Source organism: Micropterus salmoides, unplaced genomic scaffold (assembly GCF_014851395.1).
Source record: "Micropterus salmoides isolate LMB-PRFRI ecotype aquatic unplaced genomic scaffold, ASM1485139v1 Ms_hic_scaffold_18, whole genome shotgun sequence".
NCBI lineage: Eukaryota > Metazoa > Chordata > Actinopteri > Centrarchiformes > Centrarchidae > Micropterus > Micropterus salmoides.
The window spans coordinates 4118187-4143901 of record NW_024040928.1 but is presented as its reverse complement, the minus strand read 5'-3'; the positions used below and the strand labels follow the sequence as shown (position 1 = coordinate 4143901).

Here is a 25715-nt window from a genome sequence, read left to right as displayed (position 1 = left end):
CTTTTTGATGGATGATTCCCGAAAAATGAGGACAGATAATTGTTTCCTATGCAGCATTATTATGCAAATATGTTCAAGTGTCTTTCTTCATATTAAGTAAATGTTTTGATAAATATACTGTGATAAATGATGCAGTCCATATGAAAAATGTGCAACAGAAGTGCAACTTGTGACAGTACTGACTCTATCAAGTGATGTAATGTGAACACATCTGTCCCCCAGAGCTTGATTAACACAGAATGACAACAATAAGTCAGGAGCATTACAGTAAGAGTACAGTACCATTAGGATGAAAGCTTTCACGCAGAAAAAATAGAAATTATATTTCTTCCTCTAGTGTCATTTTTATTACAGATTAAAAAAGGAACATGTTTGCCTTGGGCATACAAAGTAAGAATGGATCTATACAGATAAAATTTCAATTTCGAGTCAATTTCACCAGGATTCTGGTTATTGTTGCCACTGTTACAGAAGGCCACATTAATAAATATAGTAGGAAATATGTTGTATATATGTTAAAATTTTACTGTTTTAATAACACATTTATTACATAATACATTCATATTTAACTATTTTTATTACAATATTACGTTAATTTCAGTATGAATATTTCTATTATAGTAATGTTTATTATGTGAGATGTGTTTTTGACGATTTCAACCATTTTGTCTGACGGTAATTTGACACCAGTAAACAGAGTAGTCGTGACTCCCTCAGAACCAATCCAAACTCAGTTAAAATCCACCGATAACCAATGAAATTGCAGAACTGTTTGAAATGAACGTTGAGTTAGCCAATCGGCAGCCTTCGCGCCTTCCTAGTCACCGGTGGGTTTCGCCCAGAAAGGGAGGGAGAACGAGCTATACGTCAAACGTTAACAAAGTCCGTTGTTAAAATATAAAGCTTAATTTTATTATTTCCTTGTTTTTTTTGGAATATCCTTTCAGTTTTACTCTCTGGAATTATTTGCCTATTTTTAAGGTAAGTACAACCGTCCGACGCATTTGTATGTGAAGCAAAATAGCAAATCGCTTTGTTGAGAAATTAGGGTTTAGCCGAAGCTAACTCAAGCTGTCAGTATAACGGCTCTGCAGGCTCCGAGTAGTTGCTGGAACCTTAAGTTGTTTCCATTGGTCCAACTAAAATGTTGGAGGATATGTTAGGTTATATATATATGTGCTGGAACTTTTAGCTTGTAGTTGTATTAGAAATATTTGTTAGTTTTGGCCAGCAACACTGCTTGTAAGTGCTATTCGTCAACATCCCGATTAAGGACACCCAACCGTAACGGTCCCATCCATGGTCAGAAATTAGACTGTGCCCGCTTAGTCAAAGACAACCTATATGCGACTGTAACGCTAACATTAGCCGGCTTTGCGACTGCCTGCGCACTGTGTGTTTTAAAATCTTTTGCTGTGATAGTGTCACTGAATACCGTTTTGTTGAACTTCTATGCGCAGACGGGTTCGTTCTTTGACGGATGTTTGGTTTCTTTGCCAACAGTATTTGAATGCATGACGTTTTCCCTCCTTTGCTATCTGTCGCTTGCAACTGCATCACAGCAGTCTTGAGGCTAACAAAGCTAACGTTAGGCGCATTTGGTTAAAGTAACAGCTCCTATATATTCCAAGTGAGTTATGGCATAACGACTATCGTTACAGCTTAAAGTAAACTACTATCATTAAAGACGATAACACAAGCTCGCATTCGTGTGCCAAGCAGTATAATATCTCAATTGTAACGTTATGGACCTAAAGAGTAAGAGCAAGTTAAAGTTTACGAAACAATGAATACAATCGACTCAAAAATGTCGTAGATTGGAAAAGCAAGTATTTCAACTCTCCCTTTTCAAAGCATAACGTTTTAATTTGTCGCTTATGTGGTATTATATTGTAATAGTTGCGTTACAACAGATAAGATGTCTCTTATATATAACTGACAATGCAGAATAAAGTTAAATCGTGGATCTTGCGACTTAACACTATATTAACCTGACATTTGATGGCGCATTAAAATAACGTTAGGGAGTAAAGTTTGTGTCACACTGAGTTGTCCGCCAAAGCAAACCATGCCGATTTTTCCTACCATTATAAAAACAAAGTTATAGTCACTGCAATGTCAGCACAACAGGTTATCGCCTCTTTGGTGGGAGTTGACATCTTAATTGACAAGTTTCATTTCAAAAGGTCTGCATACCAGGTGGAGCTAAACAGCGGTTTTCAGCACAAAGGGGGGATGTCTGCGTGACTTATATTTAACACTCCACCCACGTTACAGCTCGTATCCTTTCATCAGCGCAGCCTGAGATCTGATGGGAAACTCTCACGACTCAGCCCTGACTTCCACATCCCATAACTCGGCAGGCAAGCCTGGAGAGCAGCGCAGGGACTCACTTTGGGTGTGTCACTTTGAGATGGGTTTTCACTCAGATGTTGTGGATTTACAAGATTAGATCAGTTACCAGTGGATTAGGGATTGGCTGCATATGCATGTGATTCTCCCTGCGTGTTTGTAGCAATCCTGTTGAGCCAACATCTAAATGGTCTGTTGGAGCCTTTGCTTTTTTTTTCGTGTTTCTAAAGGCTTCAGGAGATTGATGAAGAACACGTCGGATTTTATTGTACAATTGTCAATATTTACCATATTGTCAAGTTTAACATTAACATGTGGTTTCTTTGATATATGTATAATGCTCAGACGGACAGTTTAGGGTGAAAAGCACAACCTGAACAACAACCCATAACCTCAAAGCAGTTTCTACATGCTGCCTGCCATTTATTGAAGCATGGCCCTGTGTTAACCACTGGAATTTTAATTAGCAGGACTGTTGACAGGAGGCTGTTCTTAGGGTATGCTGCTAAAATTGTCACCAGTAGAGAGCTGGAGGTAAAGACCTAAATTTGCTTTGCTGAAGCCAAAGCCTGTTGTCCTGAATGTTCCAATAACTTACGGTCTTGTTAAGGGGCTACTATCAAACATTTCTTACATATTGCAATGACTCCTCTGTTTTCTTTTGCTGACACTGGTGTGGTGAGATGGAAAAGTGATTTAGAGTAATAGTAACCTCCATTTATCTCTTAATATAGATTGTTTTTTCAATGAGCTGAGTGGTGTGTAGGACATACATGTCTGACTTGCCTTTTTATTCTTTTTCAGTTGGCGGTTATTCAGATATTAGTTTATGCAGCATAGAAGAAAATTATATTTGCCCACAGAACTCAGTGGTTGTCGAGTAGTAAAACTGACCAGCTGTGAGCCCAGTAAGCTTGCATGGTTGTCCTCAAACTGGCTACTAGGGTTGGTGAACTTAAGAGCCTCAACTACAGTTTAGTTTCATGTCATTTGTGCAGTGTCTGGTGTAAAATTCCTTGCCTGGTTGGCTGCGACTTGAATGGCTGGACTCTTTCAGACAGACAGCTTTGGGTAAACCTAGCAGGGACAGACCTGTCAGCAGTTCTGCAGTAGTGTGGTGGTTTTCTAGACACTGAGCCTCCCTGGTCACTGATGTTCCATAATGCTGACCTTGCCTGGCCTACCTCATTGTGTCCAGTGGTGCACACTAGTAGGATTTTTTGTGTTAGCTAATGTAGGTTTTCCAGCCTCTCAGGATGTTTGGATGATTTTGAAATTGTTAACCAAAGATGTATGTATAAAAATACAATGCATACTTGATTGATGATTTTTAATTGTCTAATTCATACTGCTAATGATAATGAATCTAAAGCAATTCACATGAAAATCATATTCTATTGACCTTTGTCATAAATTGTCGCTTTAATCTTCTATAGGATAATATTGAACTATCTGAACAATACTGAAGCAGGAATCTTTATATCATGGACAACTAGCAGGGCAATTGGTACAAAAATAGTTTTAACCTGTAGGGTTTTTTTTGTGAAAGGATGACTTCGCTTTGCTGCACCATACATCTGCTGAGTTTTAAACATGAGCAAGCAAAACAAAATCAGAAACGCAGATTCAGTTGACTTTGTTTTTTTTCTGTGTAGTTTGAGATTCCTACGGGGGTGCTGGTCTAGACTGCGGGTAGAGCCGGTTATTATGTTGCCCTAGGGTTAAACATATTTGCAGTTACTTATTTTGAAGAGAAAATGCCTGGGGAGAGGCCAGGTCCTGTCTTTGCTCACAAGCATCTTACAGCTCATAGTGAGCTCGTCTGGAAATGCTTGCTCTAATCCTTGACACTGTGCCTTTTTTTTGAAGAACATCTGCCAAGTGCATGATAAATTTGTGCCTTAAAAAATGTTTACGCTCAAGGTACATTTATTTTATCACTCTACAACACAGGGTTTCACCATGAAATGAAAGTTGTATCTCCAGTTCACGCTACACATAAACACAACATATATTTAGAATTAGATTAAAAATGTAAATAAAAACTATATATGCAGTTACTTATATACATATGTTATACACGGTAGTGTTATGGTAATGTGCTTCATTAATTACAGGGACAGAGCAGGTTATGACTGTCAGTAATTCATAATGTGTCTCTCTTGGGAGTGGTATGACACTGTAACACTGCATTATTGTCCTGCCAATGTTACACTGTATGTAAATGCAGCAAATATGTAACTGCCAAAGCAGTGTGAGTGACAATGAGCCTACTGAGATTTGGAGATGCCACTGTAGTTGTCATTAAATCAGATTGTTGAAGTTTGAGCTCATGCTGTGCTGTACAAAAACAGAAAGTGTAGGGTGCAATTACAATGCCTGTCATTATATCAAGTTATCCTTCACTGTACTTACCAGTGGCAAATTAGGTTTGCACTGCATTGACTGATTTCTTTTAAATAATTCAACTTATTCAAATACATTTATGCCAAATATTCAATGTTGAATCATCCCGCCTGAACTGTTTGGACAAAAGTGGAAAAATCTTTTTTACAGTGATTTTGCTCGGTCCAGTAGACCTTAGTTTAGGAAGCTGTTTGAAAGAGGGTTTTTTGTACCCTTATCTTGCATCTCATTTCCTTTGTGTTTCCCTTCCTACCTATTCTTTTCTCCTGTCCTTTGACTCTCATGTGTTTGCGGTCTTAAATCTCCTGTCCCCCTTCTTTCACTTTCTCTTTACTTCTGCTCTCATTCTTTATCTCTTGTCTTTCACTTGTTCTCAGGTCAATGAAGATGCCTACTGTGAAGTATCAGAGAGGGGACATGGTGATGGGCCGCTGGCCTGGCAGCAGCCTGTATTATCAAGTGAAGGTGCTGGGCTTTGATGCCAAAAGTCAGCTTTACACTGTCATCTACAAGGATGGTACTGAGCTGGAGCTCAAGGAGCAGGACATCAAGGTAGCCCCGGAGTCACAGACTTACAACCTGTATTTCACTCTGTCTTTCCCCAGTTTCATGGGACATTTGTTTTGTGTAGTATCTTGGTGTAAATTGTTTTTTCTGTGGTTTAATTAAAATCTCAGCTATAGAGGTTGCTCATAAAGAGAGTTCTCATTTTGGTCTTCATTTCGACTTCAAGAATATTCTATTTCTTTTAATTTTATTGTTATCATTGTCAAGGCCATATGGCTGAAATGTAGCTGCTGTGTAGGAAGACTACACAGACTGATATAAGGCTGCCCAGTGTGGGAACACTCAAATAAAAAAAAACTGTCTTAACTGGTTAATGATCTGGAGGAATTCACTTTTCATGACCCTGCTGTGTTTCAGCATCATGTGGACTCACTGTAATATACCCAAGATGAGGTAGTCTTCTTATTAATATGTTTTCTGTTTCACCTATAAAAGCAAGGTACAATTGTTAAATAATCTCCTCTTTTGTTTGACTTTGTGTTTTTCCTCAGAGTGCTGCTGGTTTCCAGAGCCGTGCCCGCTCCCGCTCCCGTTCTCGATCACCAGGCCGCCGTCGCAGCCGGTCACGCTCTCCAGCGAGGACCACACGGCGCTCGTCCTCCCGCACAGCGGCAGCAGTGGCAGCTGCAGCAATAACAGAGAGCGCACCGTCTTCCCGCAGGGATTCAGACTTGAAGGATGCGGTAGAAGTCAGGCTCAGTCCCCTGGTAAAAGCCACAGCTGCCTTCTCATTTTCTTGTCGTAGCACTGATGTTGGAGGTGATTTACAGAAAGATAGGTTGGATGATATCACCAGAAATAGTGTGTATATATGCAAGTCATAAAATCCTTGCAGTAAATAAATACATAAGAAATACTGTACAATATAGTAATACTGTTTATCTCAAATACTTACACAGGGCTCGACAATAACGATGGGGGCCAGTAAAACGTAACATTGGGACAGTTGAACTAGCAACTCACTGGCCCGGGCAAAAACATTAGTTATTTTTTGTTTTTGTTTTTTTTAAATTAAACTCACATCCTGCAGTTGTTCTGGAGCTCTTGGCGCGCACCGATGTCCAATCCAGAGTTGTAGTTACGTGACGAGAGGTTTTCAAATGTTATTTCTCTAATCTCAATCATGCGGCAACCTCTGGGTCGAAAGTGAAACCATGCAGACGGAACTTAAAGCTGCATGCTCTCTAACGGCCAGCAGGGGGCGAGTTCCATTGGAAATAATGGTAAAATGTTGCTACTTCTCAGCTGATTTATTACCTCAGTAAACATTTTTATATGAGTTTGTAGTCTCAGTCGCTAGTTTCAAGTCTTCTTCAACACAGCATGTTCATTTAGTATATTATGGTCCTATTTAGGGAAAAATAGACAATAATGCAGCGTATGCTTTTGGACGGGACTACCTTGTGATTGACAGGTTGCTACCATGGCAACCTGTTCATCATGATAGGTGCGACTTGTGTCCGCTGCTCCGTGTACATTTTTCATAAATGGCTGTCAGCAGGCAAGCACATCATGTTTGAGTCTGTTAGTATGTTTTGTTTTAAAAGTAAATTGTTTTGTTTACCTTTTTATTTTTTATAGTTTTAACTATGATTACATTTTTGTTTAGTTTTTTTATATCCAGGATGTATTTAATAAACGATTAAACACTTTTGGAAGGAGGGACAGTAAAAATTGTCTTCAGGCCAGTAAGTTTCAAGCCAGGTGGGGCCAGTTGCTAAAAAGTTTAATGTTTAGCCCTGTTACAGTACATGACTGTGTTGTATTCAGATATAGAGTCACTATCAACTCACTTTACTTAGTTTATTCAATTTTATTTATTTATTTATTTTTTGAATGACTGCTCGTGCTATACAGTAACATGGCCTGGATAACTGCCGAGTTGCCTTGTCAAAATTGGCATACAACGCAGAATTGGAACTGAGAAATGTACAGTAGCAGCAAAGTCATTAATCAAAAGACACCAAAGACCAAGCCTCCCACTAATTCAGTTGTTTCCTTCCTGGAGCTGACGGTCTCTGTTGCAGAGCACATTTCATTTCAAGAAAGTGCCTTGAAGCTGGAAGAAGGGGTTCCATGTTTGCTTCCTGTGACAGTGACATAATTATACAGTATATTGCGTGGGTTGTAGGCTGAGTATTGTCATTTGGTCATGACTGTGCTAGGGCTTAACAATAAATTGAAATTTTATCGAAATCGCAATATGGTTACTGCAAATTTCAAATCGCATATAGCGCAATATTTGTTAATGGTGAAAAGTGTTGGAAAATACCATTTAAAATGAAATACTGTCGTGCTGCAGAGATGTCCCGGCCTACACATCATATTCTACAGGCCTAAGAAAACATCTTTGTTTGGTACCATTCCCCTCAAAAAACCAATTGCCCAATGGGGAAAAATAAAATTATAAGTAAAATCACGCCATAACCATTTTAATTTTTTTCAATGAAAATGATAAAAATGATGTGACATTTATAATTCCCAACAATATCGCAAATCACATCACAATTGCAGTCAATACTTGCAATTATATATATATTTTAAATTGTTCCGCCCTACTCTGGTCTATCAAGTTCAGTAATTTCCACTCAGCACACACAGATATAGTTTGTGTAGTAGTGGTGATATGAGATCATGTGCACCGTAACATGAAACACAGTCTTGGATACAGCAGTCAGTGCAATAGGGCACTGACACAAATAGTACCCATAATCCTGAGGACAGCAAAGACTATCCTTGTGGCATTTTGATAATTAAACACACAAAGTAATAGTTTGGTAAGATTCAGTCCATCGTCAAATGTCCTAAATCATCAGAACTATGTCACTTTCTGTCTGTTTGTTATTCTGGATTTTGACCATAACACTGTCACGTTCCCTCTGCCTTTTCCTCACGTTGCTTTTTTCCCCCTTTTTGTCTCTCCATCTCCATCAATCTCCCTCCATTGTTTGATGGGCAGCAACAGACAAAGGCAGCAGAGAACAATAGCAACAATAAGCCTGAAAAGAAAGAGGAGAAACAAAAAGAGGACAATAACACTGCTAACAAAGTAAATGAGGTGAGTTTGATCTTGTAATTAAAAAAATGTTCATCTGTGTGGAAAACATTGATTTATGGAAAGGTCCATATTTCCTGAAATGAAAACTTCAACAATTAATTACGAGAAGACGGTCCGTTGTCCGTCTCCTCTCAGTACACACATGAACATGAAGGACACCGATCACATCATGTCGTTGGACTGTTGCTCTAGAAAACATTAATTCCACTTTTTATTCACATGCTTTTCTATTGTTATTTCTCTTTTACTTTGAAATTAGTTTGTCAGTATTGCCAAACAACCCAACTGATATTCCAGGCGCTACTTGCTTTCTAATAGTGAATGGGCTTTGAGGTAAGTTAGAGCTTATGGAATGTCATGATGCATGCACGTTGGGGGGGACTGTGTGTTTTCCAGGTGAGAGAGGCTCCCTTCACAAGATTGTGCTTCATTTAGCCAGTCACATGGTGTACCAACATGTGCCTTGTCTTCACTGCATTTAAAATGTTCTGCTTGGCAGGGCAATGTGTGGAAAAGTAGACATCTGTGATTCATAAAGGAGTTAAGATTTTAAAGAAAAATTCAATAGTTCACATCATTTTAGTTCTTTGTTTTGCTAGCTTTGTTGTTTTGTTTCTGTCTCAATCAGATCCCTGAGTAGGACTGTAGACCCGAGACCAGCTAGCCTCTAAAGTCATTGTTTGTCTGTATGGTTATGTGACCCAATCATTAATCCTAGGAAGGTATACCTTCTGTAAGAAGATTTGAGAAAAAGCTAGAGCTCAGACATAGCTTAAAGGTGTTTTTTGTTGTTAACACGGAAAGTAAAGTTACTTCATGCACAGATTGAAATTTACAAATGAGTCCAGGAGCAGGGTGTGACTTACAAAAAGTTTCACTAACTAATATATCCAAAAGGGCTGTTCATTCATTCATTCATTCATTCCGTTTCGTCCTTGTGTGACAAACCTCCTTGCCAATCACAAGCGCCATGCTTCTCCTATGTCTCCTACTCACCAGTCAGAGGCCTGTTTCAGAAAGCGGGTTTAGTGAAAACTCTGAGCAAGTTGAGCCCGAGATGAGGGAAACTCTGGGTTTTCGCTTTCAGAGAGCGAGATCAGATAAACTTTAGGTCTGTAACCCCGGCAACTTACGCTGTGAACCTACCCTGGTCGGGAGGAGGTTTACTTCAACTAACGCTGAGTTTCTCTCTGACTCCTCCCCTCCTGCGGAGCCTGAAGCGGCCATCTGCATTTCCTCATTCAGACTTACGATATCAAAGCACATACTGGAACGCAGTTCTGTCTTTAGAAACATAGAAATCACAGTTAAATGGGCTATTGTTTTGTTTTACCCGAACATGATCTTGAACATGGCCGCTTTTATGATCATGGACAGAGAGTTATCTTTGGACATCGTAAATTTATCCTCAGCACAGAATCAAATCTATAAGCTACACTGTCCTTTGTAACACAGTGACTCTGTGGACATTAAGGCAGCTGTCAGGTTGGCAACAGTTGCACAAAAACACTTACCATGCGCTAAAGTGCTGCAGTATACTGTTTAAACTGATCTGTATAAAACTGATCAATGAACAGTAGCCTTTCATCTTGTAGTCGCACAGACTGAACATTCCTATGGTAGTTATCAGCTGGATATGATGTGAATATTTCTGAGTGAGGATGACTGTGGTGCAGCTGAAACAAATACAAGTGAGTTTTTCATTATCTGCTGATAAAAAGTCTGAATGTGTGTTGACAGCATTTCATAAAATACAAAATGAGAAAGATTTTATTATTGTAACATAGACGTCTAAAACTTCAGTCAGTTTGGACCTAGACACATTTTACATTGCAAAAAAATCATTAATAGCCATAGGCCTACTGAGTCTGACTGGCTTTACAATCACAGGTCTAATCTGTTTGATTAATATTTTCACCGTCAGTTATTGCCACCACATTTAGTCCCGTCAGGTTACAGCTGAATAAACAGGCCTGTAGCTATTTAAAATGAATAACAGGCTGTAGGAGAATCCCAGCACTTTATCATTCATTAAGGAAATTCCAGTCTGGTAAATGATGAATGAGCAACGCTGTATAAAATGTAATATTAACGTATCAATCCTTCCTCCACTCCTGCGTTTTAGAGCCAATCATGGTCCGCGTTGGCACACATTCATATTTCTAGCTCCACCCGATTAAAATGTAGGCTCTGCCTATTTACCCGTTGCCATGGTGAATCGTAGTATTGGAGCTCCATTGATGATGGCTTTTTTTTTTATCACCATGCACGCGCTTCCATCTGGCTCAACATACTCAGAGTTGACCGAACTAATTTTAAACACCTGTTCTGAAACTGGACACTCTCTAAGTTTGACAGCTCGGAGTTTGGTTTACACTCAGTTTGTTGAACCTGCTTTCTGAAACAGGGCCAAGAGCTGGCACAGGGTGTGCACATTGTACAACAACAAACTAAACTAGAGGAAAACATGTGGGAAAATGGCGTCAGGCAAACCAACACAGATAGCAGCTGTGCAGCGGTTTTGTCCGGCGTCAACTCATCCAATCCAATCCATTTTATTTATATAGCACATTTATAGAAAACAAAGATTTACAAAGTGCTGAACAAGAAATAAAACATAAAAACACATATAAAACACGTAGAAACACATAAAACAACCAGACTACACAGCTCTCATGCTGGGTTAAAAGCCAGGGAATACAAGTGGGTTTTAAGACGGGATTTAAAACGGGGCCAATTTCACCTGTGGAGGTAGCTCATTCCACATTTTAGGGGCTGCTGCTGAAAATGCACGGTCGCCCCTGGTTTTTGGAGCGACCAGTCGAGGTTGGTCAGTAGACCTAAGTGACCGTGTAAGAGGTCTGAGATGTAGTGAGGTGCCAACCCATTCAGTGACTTAAAAACAAACAATAAGTTCTTAAAATTTATTCTAAAATGGACCAGGGAGCCAGTGGAGCGAGGCCAGCACTGGTGTAATGTGTTCATGCTTGCAAGTTCCAGTTAAGACGAGTGGCCGAGTTTTGTACTACCTGTAAGTGTGAGAGAGAGGTTTGGTTAACACCAATGTAAAGTGCATTACAGTAGTCCAGACGAGTTGAGATAATAGCATGAATCACATGTTCAAAGTGCTTACAAGATAAAACAGGATTTAACAATAATATTTATCTGTTTATTAAGTAGTTTTTATTTATTTATTTATTTATTTATTTTTGTCTGTCCTGCCCAGCAGCCTGGTATAGAGTATGATGAGCTGGATACCATATTGTGCCAGATAGATTTTACTTTAACAAGAGACTATTAATATACTTCTTTGTCTGTTTTATTATTTATTTAATTATGTATTGATTTGTCACCGGGCCTGACAGGGGGCAGATGTGGGGATGAGGGGGCACAAACAGACAGCACAGAGTACACTTGTAAGAGAAGGGGGAAAGGGGGATGGAAGGTGGGGGACAACAGGGAATAGCAGAGGGAAACACCAATTGCAGAAAGCAACGAAACCTGCAATAGAACAGAGAGGGGGTTTGGGATGGAGAAAAACAACAACAAACAAACAATAAAAGTAAAAGACAACCAGCCGAACAGCAGCAATAAACAGCTGACATAGTATGACAACTAAGAGAAAAATGAAAACAAGAAACAGTCAAGCACACTAAATAAGCAACACAGCACAGCCATGAGAGCTGGAATAATAACAATTAATTTAAAGTAACTGAAAGAAAAGCATCAGGAATAGTTCTTCCACGGACAACCTAAATTTGTGTGTCTGTGTGTGTGTGCGCATAAGCCTGTTAAAGAATGTAGTTGTTAGTGAGAGTGGGAGGCCACGACTGTGCCACACCTACCCCAGCAACAGGCAGGCAAGAACCCCAGTAGCCAATAGGGGAGGGAGAAAGAAAAATAATAATAAATAAAAACGACCATCTAAATGCCAGTTGACAACGCAATGCCGACGGAACGCAAGAAATGTAACCCGCGGAAGAGCAGCGCCTGGACCAACCGCGGCACGCACACAACATAGAGCAGTGCTCCCCCCACCCAACACCCCCCCGCCGCGCAGCGAACAACCAAAACGCCCAAATGCTACACAAACATCAACATCAATGCACAAGTGACGAGCCCAACGCGCACACTGTGCGAGCACGGCGACACCCAATGCCCGGCAGCCTCCTGCGAGTCCCGCGTGCGAGGTCGGGCAAACGAGAGAGAGCGAGCGGAACAACACGACAGCGAAAGCCAGCGGAATGAAACACCAGCAGCAAGTCCCAGCCCGGCAGCAAACGTGCCGCGCCAATAAAAGTCCACCGTCCCCCCAACCGCCGGAAAAACTAAGGCCGCCCGCGCCAGCCAACATCCCCCATGCACAGCACGCCCCCAGGCCACCGTGCAACACCAGCAAAACGAGGCAAAATCAACCAGCTCAGCTCAGAGGGGTCCATCAACTGGCCGACAGAGAAATGGGGAAGCATGGATCTGAGGCCAACAAAGCAAACCAGGGACACAAACTGGTCCCTCCAAGCCAACGAGGAAATGCCTCCCCCGGACTCCAATGCACAAACTAAACGCCCAGCAGCCATCCAGAGACCCTGCACAGGGAAAAAGCACAATGTAAATGCTCCGTACTTATATAGTGCCTTTCTAGTCTTTTCGAACACTACATCTGCATTCACCATTCACACACTGAGCCTAAGTGCTCAAACAGAAACTGACATTCATACACTAGCGGAACAGCCACCAGGGGCAATTCGGGGTTCAGTATCTTGCCCAAGGACACTTCGACATGCAGCCTGGGGGAGCCGGGATTGAACCGCCAACCTTCCGATTAACGGCCAACCCGCTCTACCGCCGGAGCACCACAACCTACCCCGATAACACCGGCCATGTGCCCCAGAGACTCCCAAATGCCCCCACTGTGAGAGAGCTGGCAGGGGGAAGCAGCGGGAGCCCCACCCCTGCCGAAGAGGGCCCAGGCGAGGAGAGGAGACAACGGGCCCCCAGGCCCAGGGACACACCACCTGCCCAGAAATGAGCAAAAGCCAGAAGCCCAAGTCCCCAAATCCCTAGGTCCAGAGCGGCCCCCCAAGCCAGGGGAGCCACGCCCACCCCAGATCAGGCAAGGCCGTCACCAACCCCAAGGCACCCCCGACGCCCCGGGGATTCACGGGCAGGACACTGGGCCATTGAGAATCCCACCCACTCCTTCAACACCTCTGCCTGCCTCTGTAAATATATTGTTTTGTGTTGGATGCATCACACCAACACAGTGCTCTAGACGAGAGATAAGAACCGTGTGGTCAACTGTGTCAAATGCGGTAGTGAGGTCTAAAAGCACTAGTATTGCAGAATTAACAGAGTCGGTGGTAAATAAGAGGTCATTAAAAACTCTTAAAAGTGCTGTTTCAGTGCTGCTAAATGCTTTAAAACCAGATTGAAAAATCTCAAAAATACCATGTACATCTTAAAAAGACTGCAGCTGTAGAAGTACAGTCTGTAGTTGGATAAAATCGAGGAATCCAGATTTCTTTTTTTTAATCTGGGGTTCCAAAACTGCTTCTTTGAAATATGTTGGAACGACACCTGCTGCCACACTACTATTTATGATTTTTGGGACATTCGGGCCAATATTCTCCCAGGCTTCCTTAAAGAGGCGAGGGGGCACAGTGTCAGTGGGACAGCTTTGGCAATTTTCTGATATTTTCTCAGTCTTTAAGGACTTCATATGATACCTTGAGCTTGTCCTTTTTCCACCTATGCTCAGCTCTCCTGCACACTCGCCTGGCCTCATGGGTGGCGTCATTGAGCCATGGCTCAGATTTAAATCTGAGACACCTAACTTTTTGCGGTGCAACAATATTAAGAATATCGGCACATGTGGAAAGGAAGGAAGAAAGTAATTGCTCTGTGTCAAGGTTAGCCAGATAGCTATTACCAGACATTACATTAATAAAAGCACAAGTAAACATAAACACACCTACGAGCAGCCAGCCATGGTGTAAACAGTGAAGTGATGGTAACTCCAAATTACTTGAGCGAATGACAGCTACACTCGTTACTTTAGGCATGTTCAACAAAACCTTTGTGAAAGTGATAGTGAACAAGTGATATTTAAATCTGCTCTGTCAACAGTCTCTCATCCTCTGTGTTTCACACAAGCATAGCATGCTAGCTCTGCTAATAGCACAATGTTATAAACAAGCTAAAACCAAAGATGTCTGTCTGTACTGTCTAACTGTTTCTCTTAGTTTGCCTTGTATCTTAAAATTCAGCACATTGTTGTAAATGGAGCTGCTGGAGTGAATCTGTCTGGAATAATATGATTTATTTTTTTTACATTTTAGATTAGTTTCCACTGAGATATTATTGCTCGACTTGTTTAAAGTTGCTGCTCTAGGAACAAAGTTAGTTGTATTGAAAATGTTCACTTCTAATTCTTTTCTGAAATTAAAGACAACCAGGCAGCCACTATGCACATTTCAGTATTTGTTTATTTATCACAAGTCATACCATCATTGCAATACAATATGTCAATGCAATATACAAACAATGTTATAGCAGATTTTTCTCCTATCACTCAGGTCAACTGCCATAGTACAGTATATCCTTGCATTCAGCTGCACTTGAGTTCAGTCTTTTCTGTCCATCCATGTGTTTTATTGAGAACAAACCAAACACAAGAATCCAATTTTAGGGAACATTTCTATTAATATGTGAATCATGTTTTTTGTTGTTGTTTTTTTTTGTGCTTTATACTACTGTAATTTATTGACATAATTTCTGGTCTCAGAATTTCATCGGTTAAGTTCCTGTAGACAAAACATTACATTTGAAACACTGGTTTTATGTAAAAAAACTTGATGGTGGTGTAAAATTTATATGTTTTATTAATCCACAATCCGAAATGTTTTTTAATAGTCCGAGGCTACGGTAGAGGCAGAACCTGAGAAGAACCAAGGCCGTTACAATCTGCGCCGCAGAAAGGACGATGGAGATGCCAAAGCTGTTGAGGCCAAACCAGAGAAGCTGGAAGAGAAGAATGCCAAGCTGGCAGCAGCTCCTGCTGTCTCCCTCTCCACCCCACTTGACTTTGGAGGGAAGATGGGTAGGTTATAAGATGGATGGGAAATGTAGTTTCATGTCAATATGCGGATATTAGCCTGAGAAAGATTTTTAAAGTGTTCCACACGCAGACCGATTACATCCTTGTACGACCCCAGTGCTAGGCCACAAAATTATATTTAGTCACACTTTATTTGATGACAATATGTTACTTTATTGATTCTTCTTGTTTGAGGCTGTGTTTTGTGTTGTGTTGCATCTCTGACACAGTGTAAACAATTAAAAATGACACATCAATAAACACAATCATAGCACAGCCCAGTGTTTCCCACGTACTTTACTGGGGCCATCCGAGTATATCTGGCGACCCATTCCAGCATTTTGCAGAGAAACACAGAGAAGAGATGTTATCTATTAAGGTAGAAGTTGCGGACAAGTTGGATACGGCCCGGGTAAAGCAACAGTGAACACACCTGTGCAGATGTCATTTGTTAGCTACCACGTTGGTTTCCTTTTCCTAGGCTAGGTCATTAACAAGCCTCCACCACATGTGGGGCACCTGCTGCTGTGAAGGGAATCGCGGGTGGAAAAATTCAACAGAACAGACTGATACATGTAGAAAGAGACCGACAGAGGTGGGGCAAGCTGCTGAGTTTGCAGCAGGGGTGTGTGACTGTGGGGAAAAGAGAACTGGGGCCTGTTCCACGGAGCGAGTTCAACATACCCAGGATATCTTTTCCTTATCTGGCTTCACTAACCCTAACAATAACAATCGGGATACGCGGTTACATGAAGCTGGTGGAACAAAAATGTGCTTGAAAGTTTGAGGAGTTGAGGAGCTCCGCAAGTGGCGGCGGGGGAAGCCCGCAGCAACCCGCGGGAGGAGCTTCCGAGGCCAACCATCTGCCCGCTCACAGAGCCCTCTGCTCCCGCCGTCACACAGACTGCTGCATCAACAACAGCAGAGGAAAACCGCTTATTCATACCGCTTATCTGTCTTTACATTCTAAGAAATGTTGAAACATTTAAGCTAAAATCAAGTGAAAGCTGTGTAGATCGCTGGTGTGTGTCGCATTGAATATTACGTCGCAGCAGTTGTGTGTGACGTTGCTATGACGACCAGCTACATTAAGGGGTACTATCTCTGGGTATTTTCTGCAATGGAAAATGGAGCACGGCCAAACCGAGGCGAGTTGAGTCAACCCAGGGTTTCCCAGTCCTGCCGTGAGCGCATTCACACAAAAGAGGGGGTGTTAGTAGCAGATGACCAATCACAGACATGACAGTCCACTGGCATCAGAGCGTCATATTTTACATACGAAGAGCAAACTGTAACACTACAGAAATACGACATGGTCTAAGTAGCACTGCTGCAGCTGACACATGCAGGGAGACAGAAAATCGCTGACAGTGTGAATGCCTAAATGAGCAGGTGTAGTCCATAATAATGTGTTGATTTGATGTGTTCTTATGGCGTCTATGAAAACATTAGCCTTATTCTGTCAGCTTGGCTGTGTCTCGGCATTTCCAAATTAAAAGACTCAGGCACTGAATAACCTAAGTGGTCGTTCCACCTCACTTTTAAGAACTTCTCATCACTTCAAAAATGAGATTAATTTATTTAACACACTCAAAAGTGTTCCAAACATTGTTCTAAAATAACTTCATAAAGTAATGAAACGAAAAATCCATTCATGCCATAAAATGTGCTCAAATAGTGTTTGAAAGACTGAATCTCAACATTTAGGCTCCAGAGCAGGTTAGCCGCTGAGCATAAGTTACCATGGCGATCTACCCCGTTAAGAAGTGAACCATTGTCGTGATACTGAAAACCCAGGGGTAGCCCCGATGTTAGGCTATGCTGAAAGGAAAGAGAGCTCATTAAGTTAGTGAGGAAACAGTAAAATAAGATGGAGAATGAAGTACACTTCAAATGGTGAAATAAGCTACTAGAAATAGAAAACATACCCCGCTAAGGTGGTGCACAGCCTGTCAGGATCCTAGCAGGTGAAAACAGACTATACCATAAACCTGTGGTTTTCACAGTATGTTGTTCCATTCTGTGCTAACATGAGTTATGCACAGCTTTTATGTTTACTAAAAGAATGGAACACTGCCAGCGTAGATGCAACTGCACGACTTGCCTCGGACAAAACTTTCCCTACCTCACAGATGCCTCAGCTATGTGACTCCCATGCATGTTGAGGAGCATAACAGGTTTTCAGTGTAAAACCAGTCACTTTAGTATGTGTGTGTGTGTGCATGGTTGGTGGTGGTGTTTAGCTACACATGCAGAACGGCTGTTGCAAACTGAACCTGATCAAATTGACGACAATAGTATCCCCTGTGTGTTTTCTCCTTCCTCCAGGAGCATACTTCTGGCTTCTCTTCCTGCCAGCCTGGGTTCTCTTCCTGGTACTCCAAGTCAAACTGGAGGACCCCAGCCTGGCCAACTTCCCTCCTCCTCTGCCCCCTCTTGAAGCCTTCTGGGATTCCCAGGCTCTTGGCTTTGTCATCCTGTGGATCTTATTCCAGGCCCTGCTGTACATCCTGCCAGTTGGAAGGGTAACTGACAACTTAGCTGAGAACTGTACAAACAAGAAAATGTGATGTCATTTGACGAAGAAAGTTTTTAGACCATTGCATTTTATATATAATTTTAAAAAACACAGCTGTTTTCTCCTTCACATTATTGTGAGTGACCGCACACTGTGTGCCATTAAAAATAATAATCACAAAATAACATTGATAAAACACGGATTATAGTGAAGGGATTTGAACTGTGATTTTAACCCACTTCAGACTGTGGAAGCTGCCCAGCTTTCTGTAATCACTGGTAGAGGAAAGACACGTGAAGCGGCACATGACTTTTTCAGTTTGTTAGCTCTGGCAGGAGGCAGAAATTGGATTAATGGTCAGGAGTCACAGTTAATGAGATGCTCCACGGGAAAATGGAAGCTCTTGATCTTTCTGTCCTGGATCACCTCTGCCTCTTGAGTCGTTCACTAACTGCGATTACTCTCTGATCACCGGAATGATAAACCTTTATAAACATATTACATTTTTGTGTTCAGTATTTCAGTCTAAGAAGTAGCGTGTTTTTCAAATGTAGATGAATCTTCAGTGTCCTATTCTGCTTCAAAACAGATGTTTACAGACAGATGTTTACAATCAAAGTCTTACTTGGCATCTGGACTGAAATGAAGAGCAGCAAACTTCTGAACAGACTCTCTCTGGCTCCCCTCAGACTAGCATGCATGTGTTTGCTTGTGAGTGAGTGACTCTCACTCCCACCGTGACTGAACATGTACTCTCGGTCAATTATTAATCCCAATATCGCCTCTTTTCTCTCTAGCTGAGCGAGGGCATGCCACTGAGGTCTGGGGAGAAGCTGCAGTACAGAACAAATGGTGAGACTGTGAAGTGAGCGTTCTGTATCCAGCTCCCACTGCCAGACAATTCCATTACAATCATCATACATCAGTTTGCTTCAGCATATTTATCTTTCAACTTCCTTTTTTATATTTTTAATTGCGTTCTGTCTTCCACATTCTGTCTTTCTTCTGTCCATGTGTATTTAAACCGCTCTGTATCCCTCTAGGTTTCTTTGCCATTGTGGTGAGTTCTGTAGCTGTAGCGGCAGCGGTGCACCAGGGCATTGACCTCACCTACATCCACAGCCACTTCCTGCAGCTGGCTGTGGCCTCCTTCCTCATCTCTGTCCTGCTCAGTGTCTACCTGTATATGCGCTCCCGCTACGCTGCCCCAGAGCAGCTGGCACTTGGGGGAAACTCTGGTAAGGGAAAGATTTAGAGTTACCTACTGACTGATTACATACATCGTGTTGTGCCTCTTTTATTCTTTATTTTGACTCTTGTCTGCTCCCTTTCTTTCTCCAGGCAATGTGGGTTATGACTTTTTCAAAGGACGTGAGCTCAATCCCCGCATCAGAGACTTTGATTTGAAATTCTTCTGTGAGATGCGCCCTGGTTTGATTGGCTGGGTGAGTTGTCATGGGACACCAAACCAAACCTTTGTCTCAAAAATGCATTAAGTGAGCACACAAAGTAAGAAGATGTTTATTATTATAAGCAAAACAGGCCTCTTGGTATTTTGTAGCCAGGAACATGCGTCCTTGTGTCTTGATTTTAAAAACATTTCTGTCAGCTAATTGTAGCTGATGAAACACTTCACAGATTGCACTCTCTGGTGGCCATATGTGGAAGTGGTTTTTAACCTCAGATGTGGCATGAACTCAGTGAACGCTTTGTGGCTACGAGGTTAATGCAGACTTTGATGTTATAGCATTAAAGATCCTCCCTGTGTTTGGAGATGTTCAGATAATCACTGAAGACTTTGTTGTTAGGTTGTCAATCCTTAAACATAAGCAGGTGTTAAATGCCGCTTCCAGTCATTTGTTCCTTCAAAACCTTGAATGAAAGTTGGCAGGTATCTTCACAAATGTCTGTACAACATTCCGGATGATGAGGAAACCTTCATAATATCTGTCTCTCATTGTTCAGTGTTTTATCAACTTTGCAATGGCCCTGGCTGAGATGAAGCGGCAGAGTCTGGATGCTCCCTCTTACTCCATGATCCTTGTGAACCTCTTCCAGCTTCTCTACGTCATGGACGGCCTCTGGAATGAGGTGCGCTTAGCAAAGCACAAGAGAGAATGTGCTGTAACATTTTCTCAGAAATGTCACTCAAAGGGAATAAAAAAAACAAAACACTTTGATAAATAAAGAAAATAATTACATATAGGGATGCACCAAATGTTGGGCAACCGAAATCAAGCTTTTATAGATCCACTGAAACGGACCAGTGTGAGACAAGACATGTGACAACGTCCGGGTTTTCAAAATAAGGTGTCTATACAGGATGGAAATAAGATTAATTGGATTATATTCACAGAAAGTATACAACATATTACATGTGTCCATTAAGAGTAAATGGACACATGTAATTGACTTTACCAGACCCCCCCACCATAGTCTCTCCAAATCCTATGGGAAACACTGAGTAAAAAGCACATTTTGACTATTTAATTTATGCAGTAGTTTTTTTTTTAAAAAAAAGGCAAAATAAATGGAAAAGAATGTAAAATACCTTGTTCAGTATTCGGGGGTTTTCATCATATCCTGTTTCGACTTCGGCCAAGAATTTTCATTTCGGTGCATCCCTAATTACATACATGGTCAAGTAAAAAACTTCTAAACCAATCTTCTGACCAAATGAGTAATGACTGAATGTGTCTCTTTGTCTCCTCAGGAGGCCATTCTGACCACCATGGACTTGATGCACGATGGTTTTGGCTTCATGTTGGCTTTTGGGGATCTGGTGTGGGTGCCCTTTACTTACACCCTGCAGGCCTATTACCTGGTCAGCCACCCCAACCCCCTGAGTCTCCCTGCCCTCGCAGCCATCATCACACTCAAACGTAAGTAGGATCAGGGCATCAAACTAAAGTCAATGATCATCTCCATTGCAGGTTTGGATTGTTGATTATTGATTACATAACTGTATATGTTGTATGTTCCAAAAGGGATGAAATTTCAGTGGGTGTTGTATTTTCTCAGTTTCTAAAGTTGGGGTTGTTGTTGACGTTTTCTCCTGGCCTCTCTGTCTTTCAGTCGTTGGCTTCTACATCTTCAGGAAATCCAACTCTGAGAAGAACGCCTTCAGAAGAAACCCGTCAGACCCCAAACTGTGTCGTAAGTTCCCCTGCAGGCTTAAGGCTAATTATCTCATGGTTGTGTTATGAGATAACTTCCCCCTTACACATTCCCTTAATGCCTTGCAAGGAAAGGTTACTGAGGCAGAAGAACAGCCAGTAGAGTTACTGATGTTTGAGCTCTCTAGTTATCTCCATGCCAGAGTTACAGTATTTCTGACTTAGTGGTGAAAAGCACATATATGATGATGTTTTTAAAGAATAACACTATTAAATGCTGGAAGTACACTAGATGTAGTGTTTATTGTGTTTGATCAATAAGACAAGTTGTCAACAAATTAAACTTTAAAAAAGTACTTTTCTGTACCTCTCTTTTTGTATTTTTCTGTTCTCCAGATCTGAAGACTATTCCCACAGCTACAGGGAAGAGTCTGCTGGTGTCCGGCTGGTGGGGTGTGGTCCGCCACCCTAACTACCTGGGAGACCTTATCATGGCTCTGGCCTGGTCCCTACCCTGCGGTGAGTTGGCATCACATTTTCCCCACACACAATCAAACACCAGGGTCATCCTTCTGTTTAATGCCTCTTGCTGACTACCGATTGCCGTGCTGTTCACACTACACAACTCACCGTCTTGTGACGGGAGTCTTGAAGTCGTTGTGGTGTTCACACTACATGACGGTGACAGGGGGTCACACACTACACGAGCTGAGAGCAGCTGTGTCACCCGACGCCGGTCTCCAAACCACGTTTTGTCAAGAAAACACGTGAAATATGAAACATGAAATGACGCGAACCTACAGACAAAACAGCTGTTGTTTGTTATTATAGAGATAGAAATTATAAAGACAAAGAATCTGGGTGAAAGAATGCATTAGCACATGCAGGTAGCAGGAATTGTCTGAGCTACAGAGAGTTGGAGGGGAGGAAAAAGTGTCTTGCAATAAAAAAGTAGCTGCCTGCTCTCACTGGCTGGATGTGGATGTCAAGTCAGCCGACTCCAGATATCTGACATGCTAGATATCCGGCAGACGTCGGCGATGTGTCGGTGAGCTGTTTTGATGTGTTGTTGTGTAGTTCAAACATAACGACTAGTGACCGCTGATTTACTCCCAATCACAGCCTGACAGTCGCAGAGCGGCAAATCGGGCTAAAAATTGTTTAATGTGAACCAGGCTTAAGTGAACAGCATGCCAGAGGACTGAAAAAGCACTTGAGCACTTTCCATGTGGAAACATGATGTGATAAAGAACAACAGTCACATGTGTCAGTGTGTAAGGGGCTGGTAGAAACATCATAGTTTCTCTTGAGCACCAGTTTGTGGGGGGCACGAGAAATGTGAATTTGAGAGGTTATGTCATTTTTGAGTAATTGTTTTTATTTAGAATCACAGTGATCCTCACAACAACCCCACTTGAGCTAATATAGTAAGAACATACACCACAAAATAAAGAAGAACAAAGTGTTTTGCAGATTGTCTGTACTTGTACTACTTGTGTTTAGGTGTGTTTTTTAAGGTTGCATTCAGTAGCTGAAATAAGAGCAGACAGAGAAACTCCACACTAGGTCACGTGGAGGAAGAGCCTTCTGGTAATGGCACCTAGGGGTTGAAATGTAGCGGTCTCACCATCACAATGGCAAATCATGTCGTGAAATATTTTCTGTAGCTTGTGTTACAAGGCAACATGTAGCCAAACATCTGGTGACAGAAAAGGTTGTGTGGTTATTCTGCAACAGCTTGGTGCTGGTGCCATGAACCTGAATCAAGGAATGCAATGCATTTGGTGTGTGATGGTGCTTTGACAGTGTGTTAAACTCAAACTCAAATTGGCGACTTTAGAACAGCAACTGTTGCCTTCAGACGGCTGGAGATGTGTGTGGGTTGAAACTGGTGTGACATTGTTTTGTTTAAACTGATAAATTAAGATTAAATAGTTTTTTTCTTATCCGTCCTCTCTGCCTGTTTACCATCCACATCTGCAGGCTTCAGCCACCTCTTGCCGTGGTACTACATGATCTATTTCATCATTCTGCTCGTGCACCGAGACTCTCGAGACATGAGCGAGTGCAGGAGGAAGTACGGCTCGGCGTGGGACGAGTACTGCCGAACTGTTCGCTACCGGATCATCCCCCGTGTCTACTGAGGAACCAGTCGCTGGACACTGCCCAGCTGAGGCCGCTTTGACCCAATATTATAGCTGTGACAGCTCACCAAAAAAAAATCCACATATGAATGGATTGACTGACTGATTAGATTTTTTGCTTTGTTTTTTGTTGTTTTTAAACCAAGAACTTTTTAAATCCTGATTCTGGACTGAAGGCGCTATAGTGCTTAGAATTTTCTCATTGGTATTATGGACTATTTGAAGAATTGCCTTTTTAATAGAAAATACTCAAAAATAAATACTTTTAAAAGTTTACAAAATAGGGGGGATGCCTCTGCTAGGAATGTCTTGTTTGGATGTATATTTTTGTATATACACATTTGTTTTTATACTTACAGAACAACTCGCCACTTGCATATTTTTTGGTAAGTTTTACTCTTTACTCCATATTCAAAATGTTACAATATCAGCTTGGCTATTATGAAGAATTTTGTAAGTATACCTTCCTACTATAATTAAACTGCTTGTGTATATTGTGAAGGGTGGGATTAAAAATGCTACTTACTTTTTAAATTAGCTGTACAGTGGAACTAGGACTCATGTTCTTTCTCAGGACCCGGGATATTGTCAGAAAGTTGAATTAGACATGTTTTGTCTTATTAATTTTGTTGTGTATAATTTTATATCGATATCTAGTTTTGACTTGAGAGTGTAAAATGACTTTGGAGGTTTCAAGAAAAATGCACTAATGCATTATGGCTTTATTTTTTCCTTACATTATCAATTCCAAAGTGTATTTGATTTGGCTTTGCTACCTCAGGTTTACCCACTATCCAGTCCTTCCTCCTAAGTAAGGAAAATGAGTTAGACTTGTTTTCATTTCAACAAAAACATAAGTATCTGTTATGAACGAGCCCATCCACATCACACAGGTCAAGCCTTTGAATGGAATTCCGGACTACTTTTATTTCCTGCATTTTGATTGTACAGATGAAACCATCTGTATGTGTCCTGCTAGTTTCTAAAGCATATTCTATTTTATGACCTGGTTAATTTGATAACACTGCCACATGAATTTGGTTTGAACCTCTTTGAACTTTAACATGCTAGGCCAAATGACTGGCAATTTATATGAAGTTTATACTGTGACAATGTGCAGAGCTCTTGCCTGTGTTAGCATTTATCACTGGTGCATTTGCAAACCCAAAAAAGTATTTTTATGCATGTGCAGCTGTAGAGGACACACGTAGCAATACATTAACTAGACTAGGTAGCATTTTCTATGCTGTGCTGACTGAATACCATGTAAATATCATTTTGTTGTTTTATTTGTATCATGTATTTTGAGCAAAAGAGGTGACTAGTGATAATAGGAATGTTTCTCGATAGATATTTAATGTTGCTTTTTATTTGTTTTTGTTTCTTATAAGTTAACTACCTAATTTTGACCACTGTATGTTTCCACCTAGATCTGCCATGATTCAGAATATGTTAAAACAAATGGAAAATGGTGTGCTACATTCTTTACCTATTGGGAGACAAAACATGTTTGAAACCAGCCTGTATGCCCCAAGACACCTTTTGGTGATTATGTTTATTTTCCTTGCTTAATATTATGTTCTTCTCTCCTTGGATTGTTCTGAGTGGATATGACCACTATGAATGAGAAGTCCAGTGTCTGGAAAAAGCTAATCTGTACAAATGTAACGGCCTAAAATAAAGATTTACAGTATTTCCTTTTTCTGCTTTCTGAAAACTTGTTCATTTATAGGCTTGTTAACAGGCTCATTGGTTGAAAGTGCTACTCCAGGAGGAGAAGGTGTCATCATATGGGTCATGACTGGTAGAACTCTTCCTACAAGACACTTGAGTTTGTTCAGACACATTCGGTACTTAGAAAGTAGAGCAACGCCATCTACACTCACCTAAAGGATTATTAGGAACACCATACTAATACTGTGTTTGACCCCCTTTCGCCTTCAGAACTGCCTTAATTCTACGTGGCATTGATTCAACAAGGTGCTGAAAGCATTCTTTAGAAATGTTGGCCCATATTGATGGATAGCATCTTGCAGTTGATGGAGATTTGTGGGATGCACATCCAGGGCACGAAGCTCCCGTTCCACCACATCCCAAAGATGCTCTGTTGGGTTGAGATCTGGTGACTGTGGGGGCCATTTTAGTACAGTGAACTCATTGTCATGTTTGAAATGATTGGAGCTTTGTGACATGGTGCATTATCCTGCTGGAAGTAGCCATCAGAGGATGGGTACATGGTGGCCATAAAGGGATGGACATGGTCAGAAACAATGCTCAGGTAGGCCGTGGCATTTAAACCATGCCCAATTGGCACTAAGGGGCCTAAAGTGTGCCAAGAAAACATCCCCCACACCATTACACCACCACCACCAGCCTGCACAGTGGTAACAAGGCATGATGGATCCATGTTCTCATTCTGTTTACGCCAAATTCTGACTCTACCATCTGAATGTCTCAA

At 41.4% G+C, this 25715-nt stretch overlaps 1 protein-coding gene across 2 annotated transcripts; it reads left to right on the top strand.

The window, feature by feature from the left end:
• Positions 1-833: 833 nt before the first annotated feature.
• On the top strand, positions 834-24959 carry lbr (lamin B receptor). 2 transcript variants are annotated; one of them, XM_038726791.1, is made up of 14 exons: positions 834-981; positions 5136-5310; positions 5817-6032; positions 8285-8383; positions 15296-15482; positions 17808-18004; positions 18795-18849; positions 19041-19235; positions 19339-19442; positions 19963-20088; positions 20711-20879; positions 21073-21153; positions 21510-21632; positions 23097-24959. In XM_038726791.1, the coding sequence occupies exons 2-14, from the start codon at positions 5140-5142 to the stop codon at positions 23255-23257; spliced, it is 1884 nt and encodes a 627-aa protein (XP_038582719.1). In that variant the 5' UTR covers positions 834-981; positions 5136-5139; the 3' UTR covers positions 23258-24959. The 2 variants fall into 2 exon arrangements, with proteins under 2 accessions (XP_038582719.1, XP_038582720.1); XM_038726792.1 differs by lacking the exon at positions 834-981 and adding an exon at positions 2269-2398.
• Positions 24960-25715: the final 756 nt, after the last annotated feature.

Excerpts from the sequence above, each read along its gene's own strand:
- lbr (XM_038726791.1), top strand. The coding sequence starts at position 5,140 with ATGAAGATGCCTACTGTGAAGTATCAGAGAGGGGACATGGTGATGGGC. Across the intron at positions 6,033-8,284 it reads AAGTCAGGCTCAGTCCCCTG|CAACAGACAAAGGCAGCAGA; the intron begins GTAAAAGCCACA and ends TTTGATGGGCAG. Across the intron at positions 8,384-15,295 it reads CTGCTAACAAAGTAAATGAG|TCCGAGGCTACGGTAGAGGC; the intron begins GTGAGTTTGATC and ends GTTTTTTAATAG.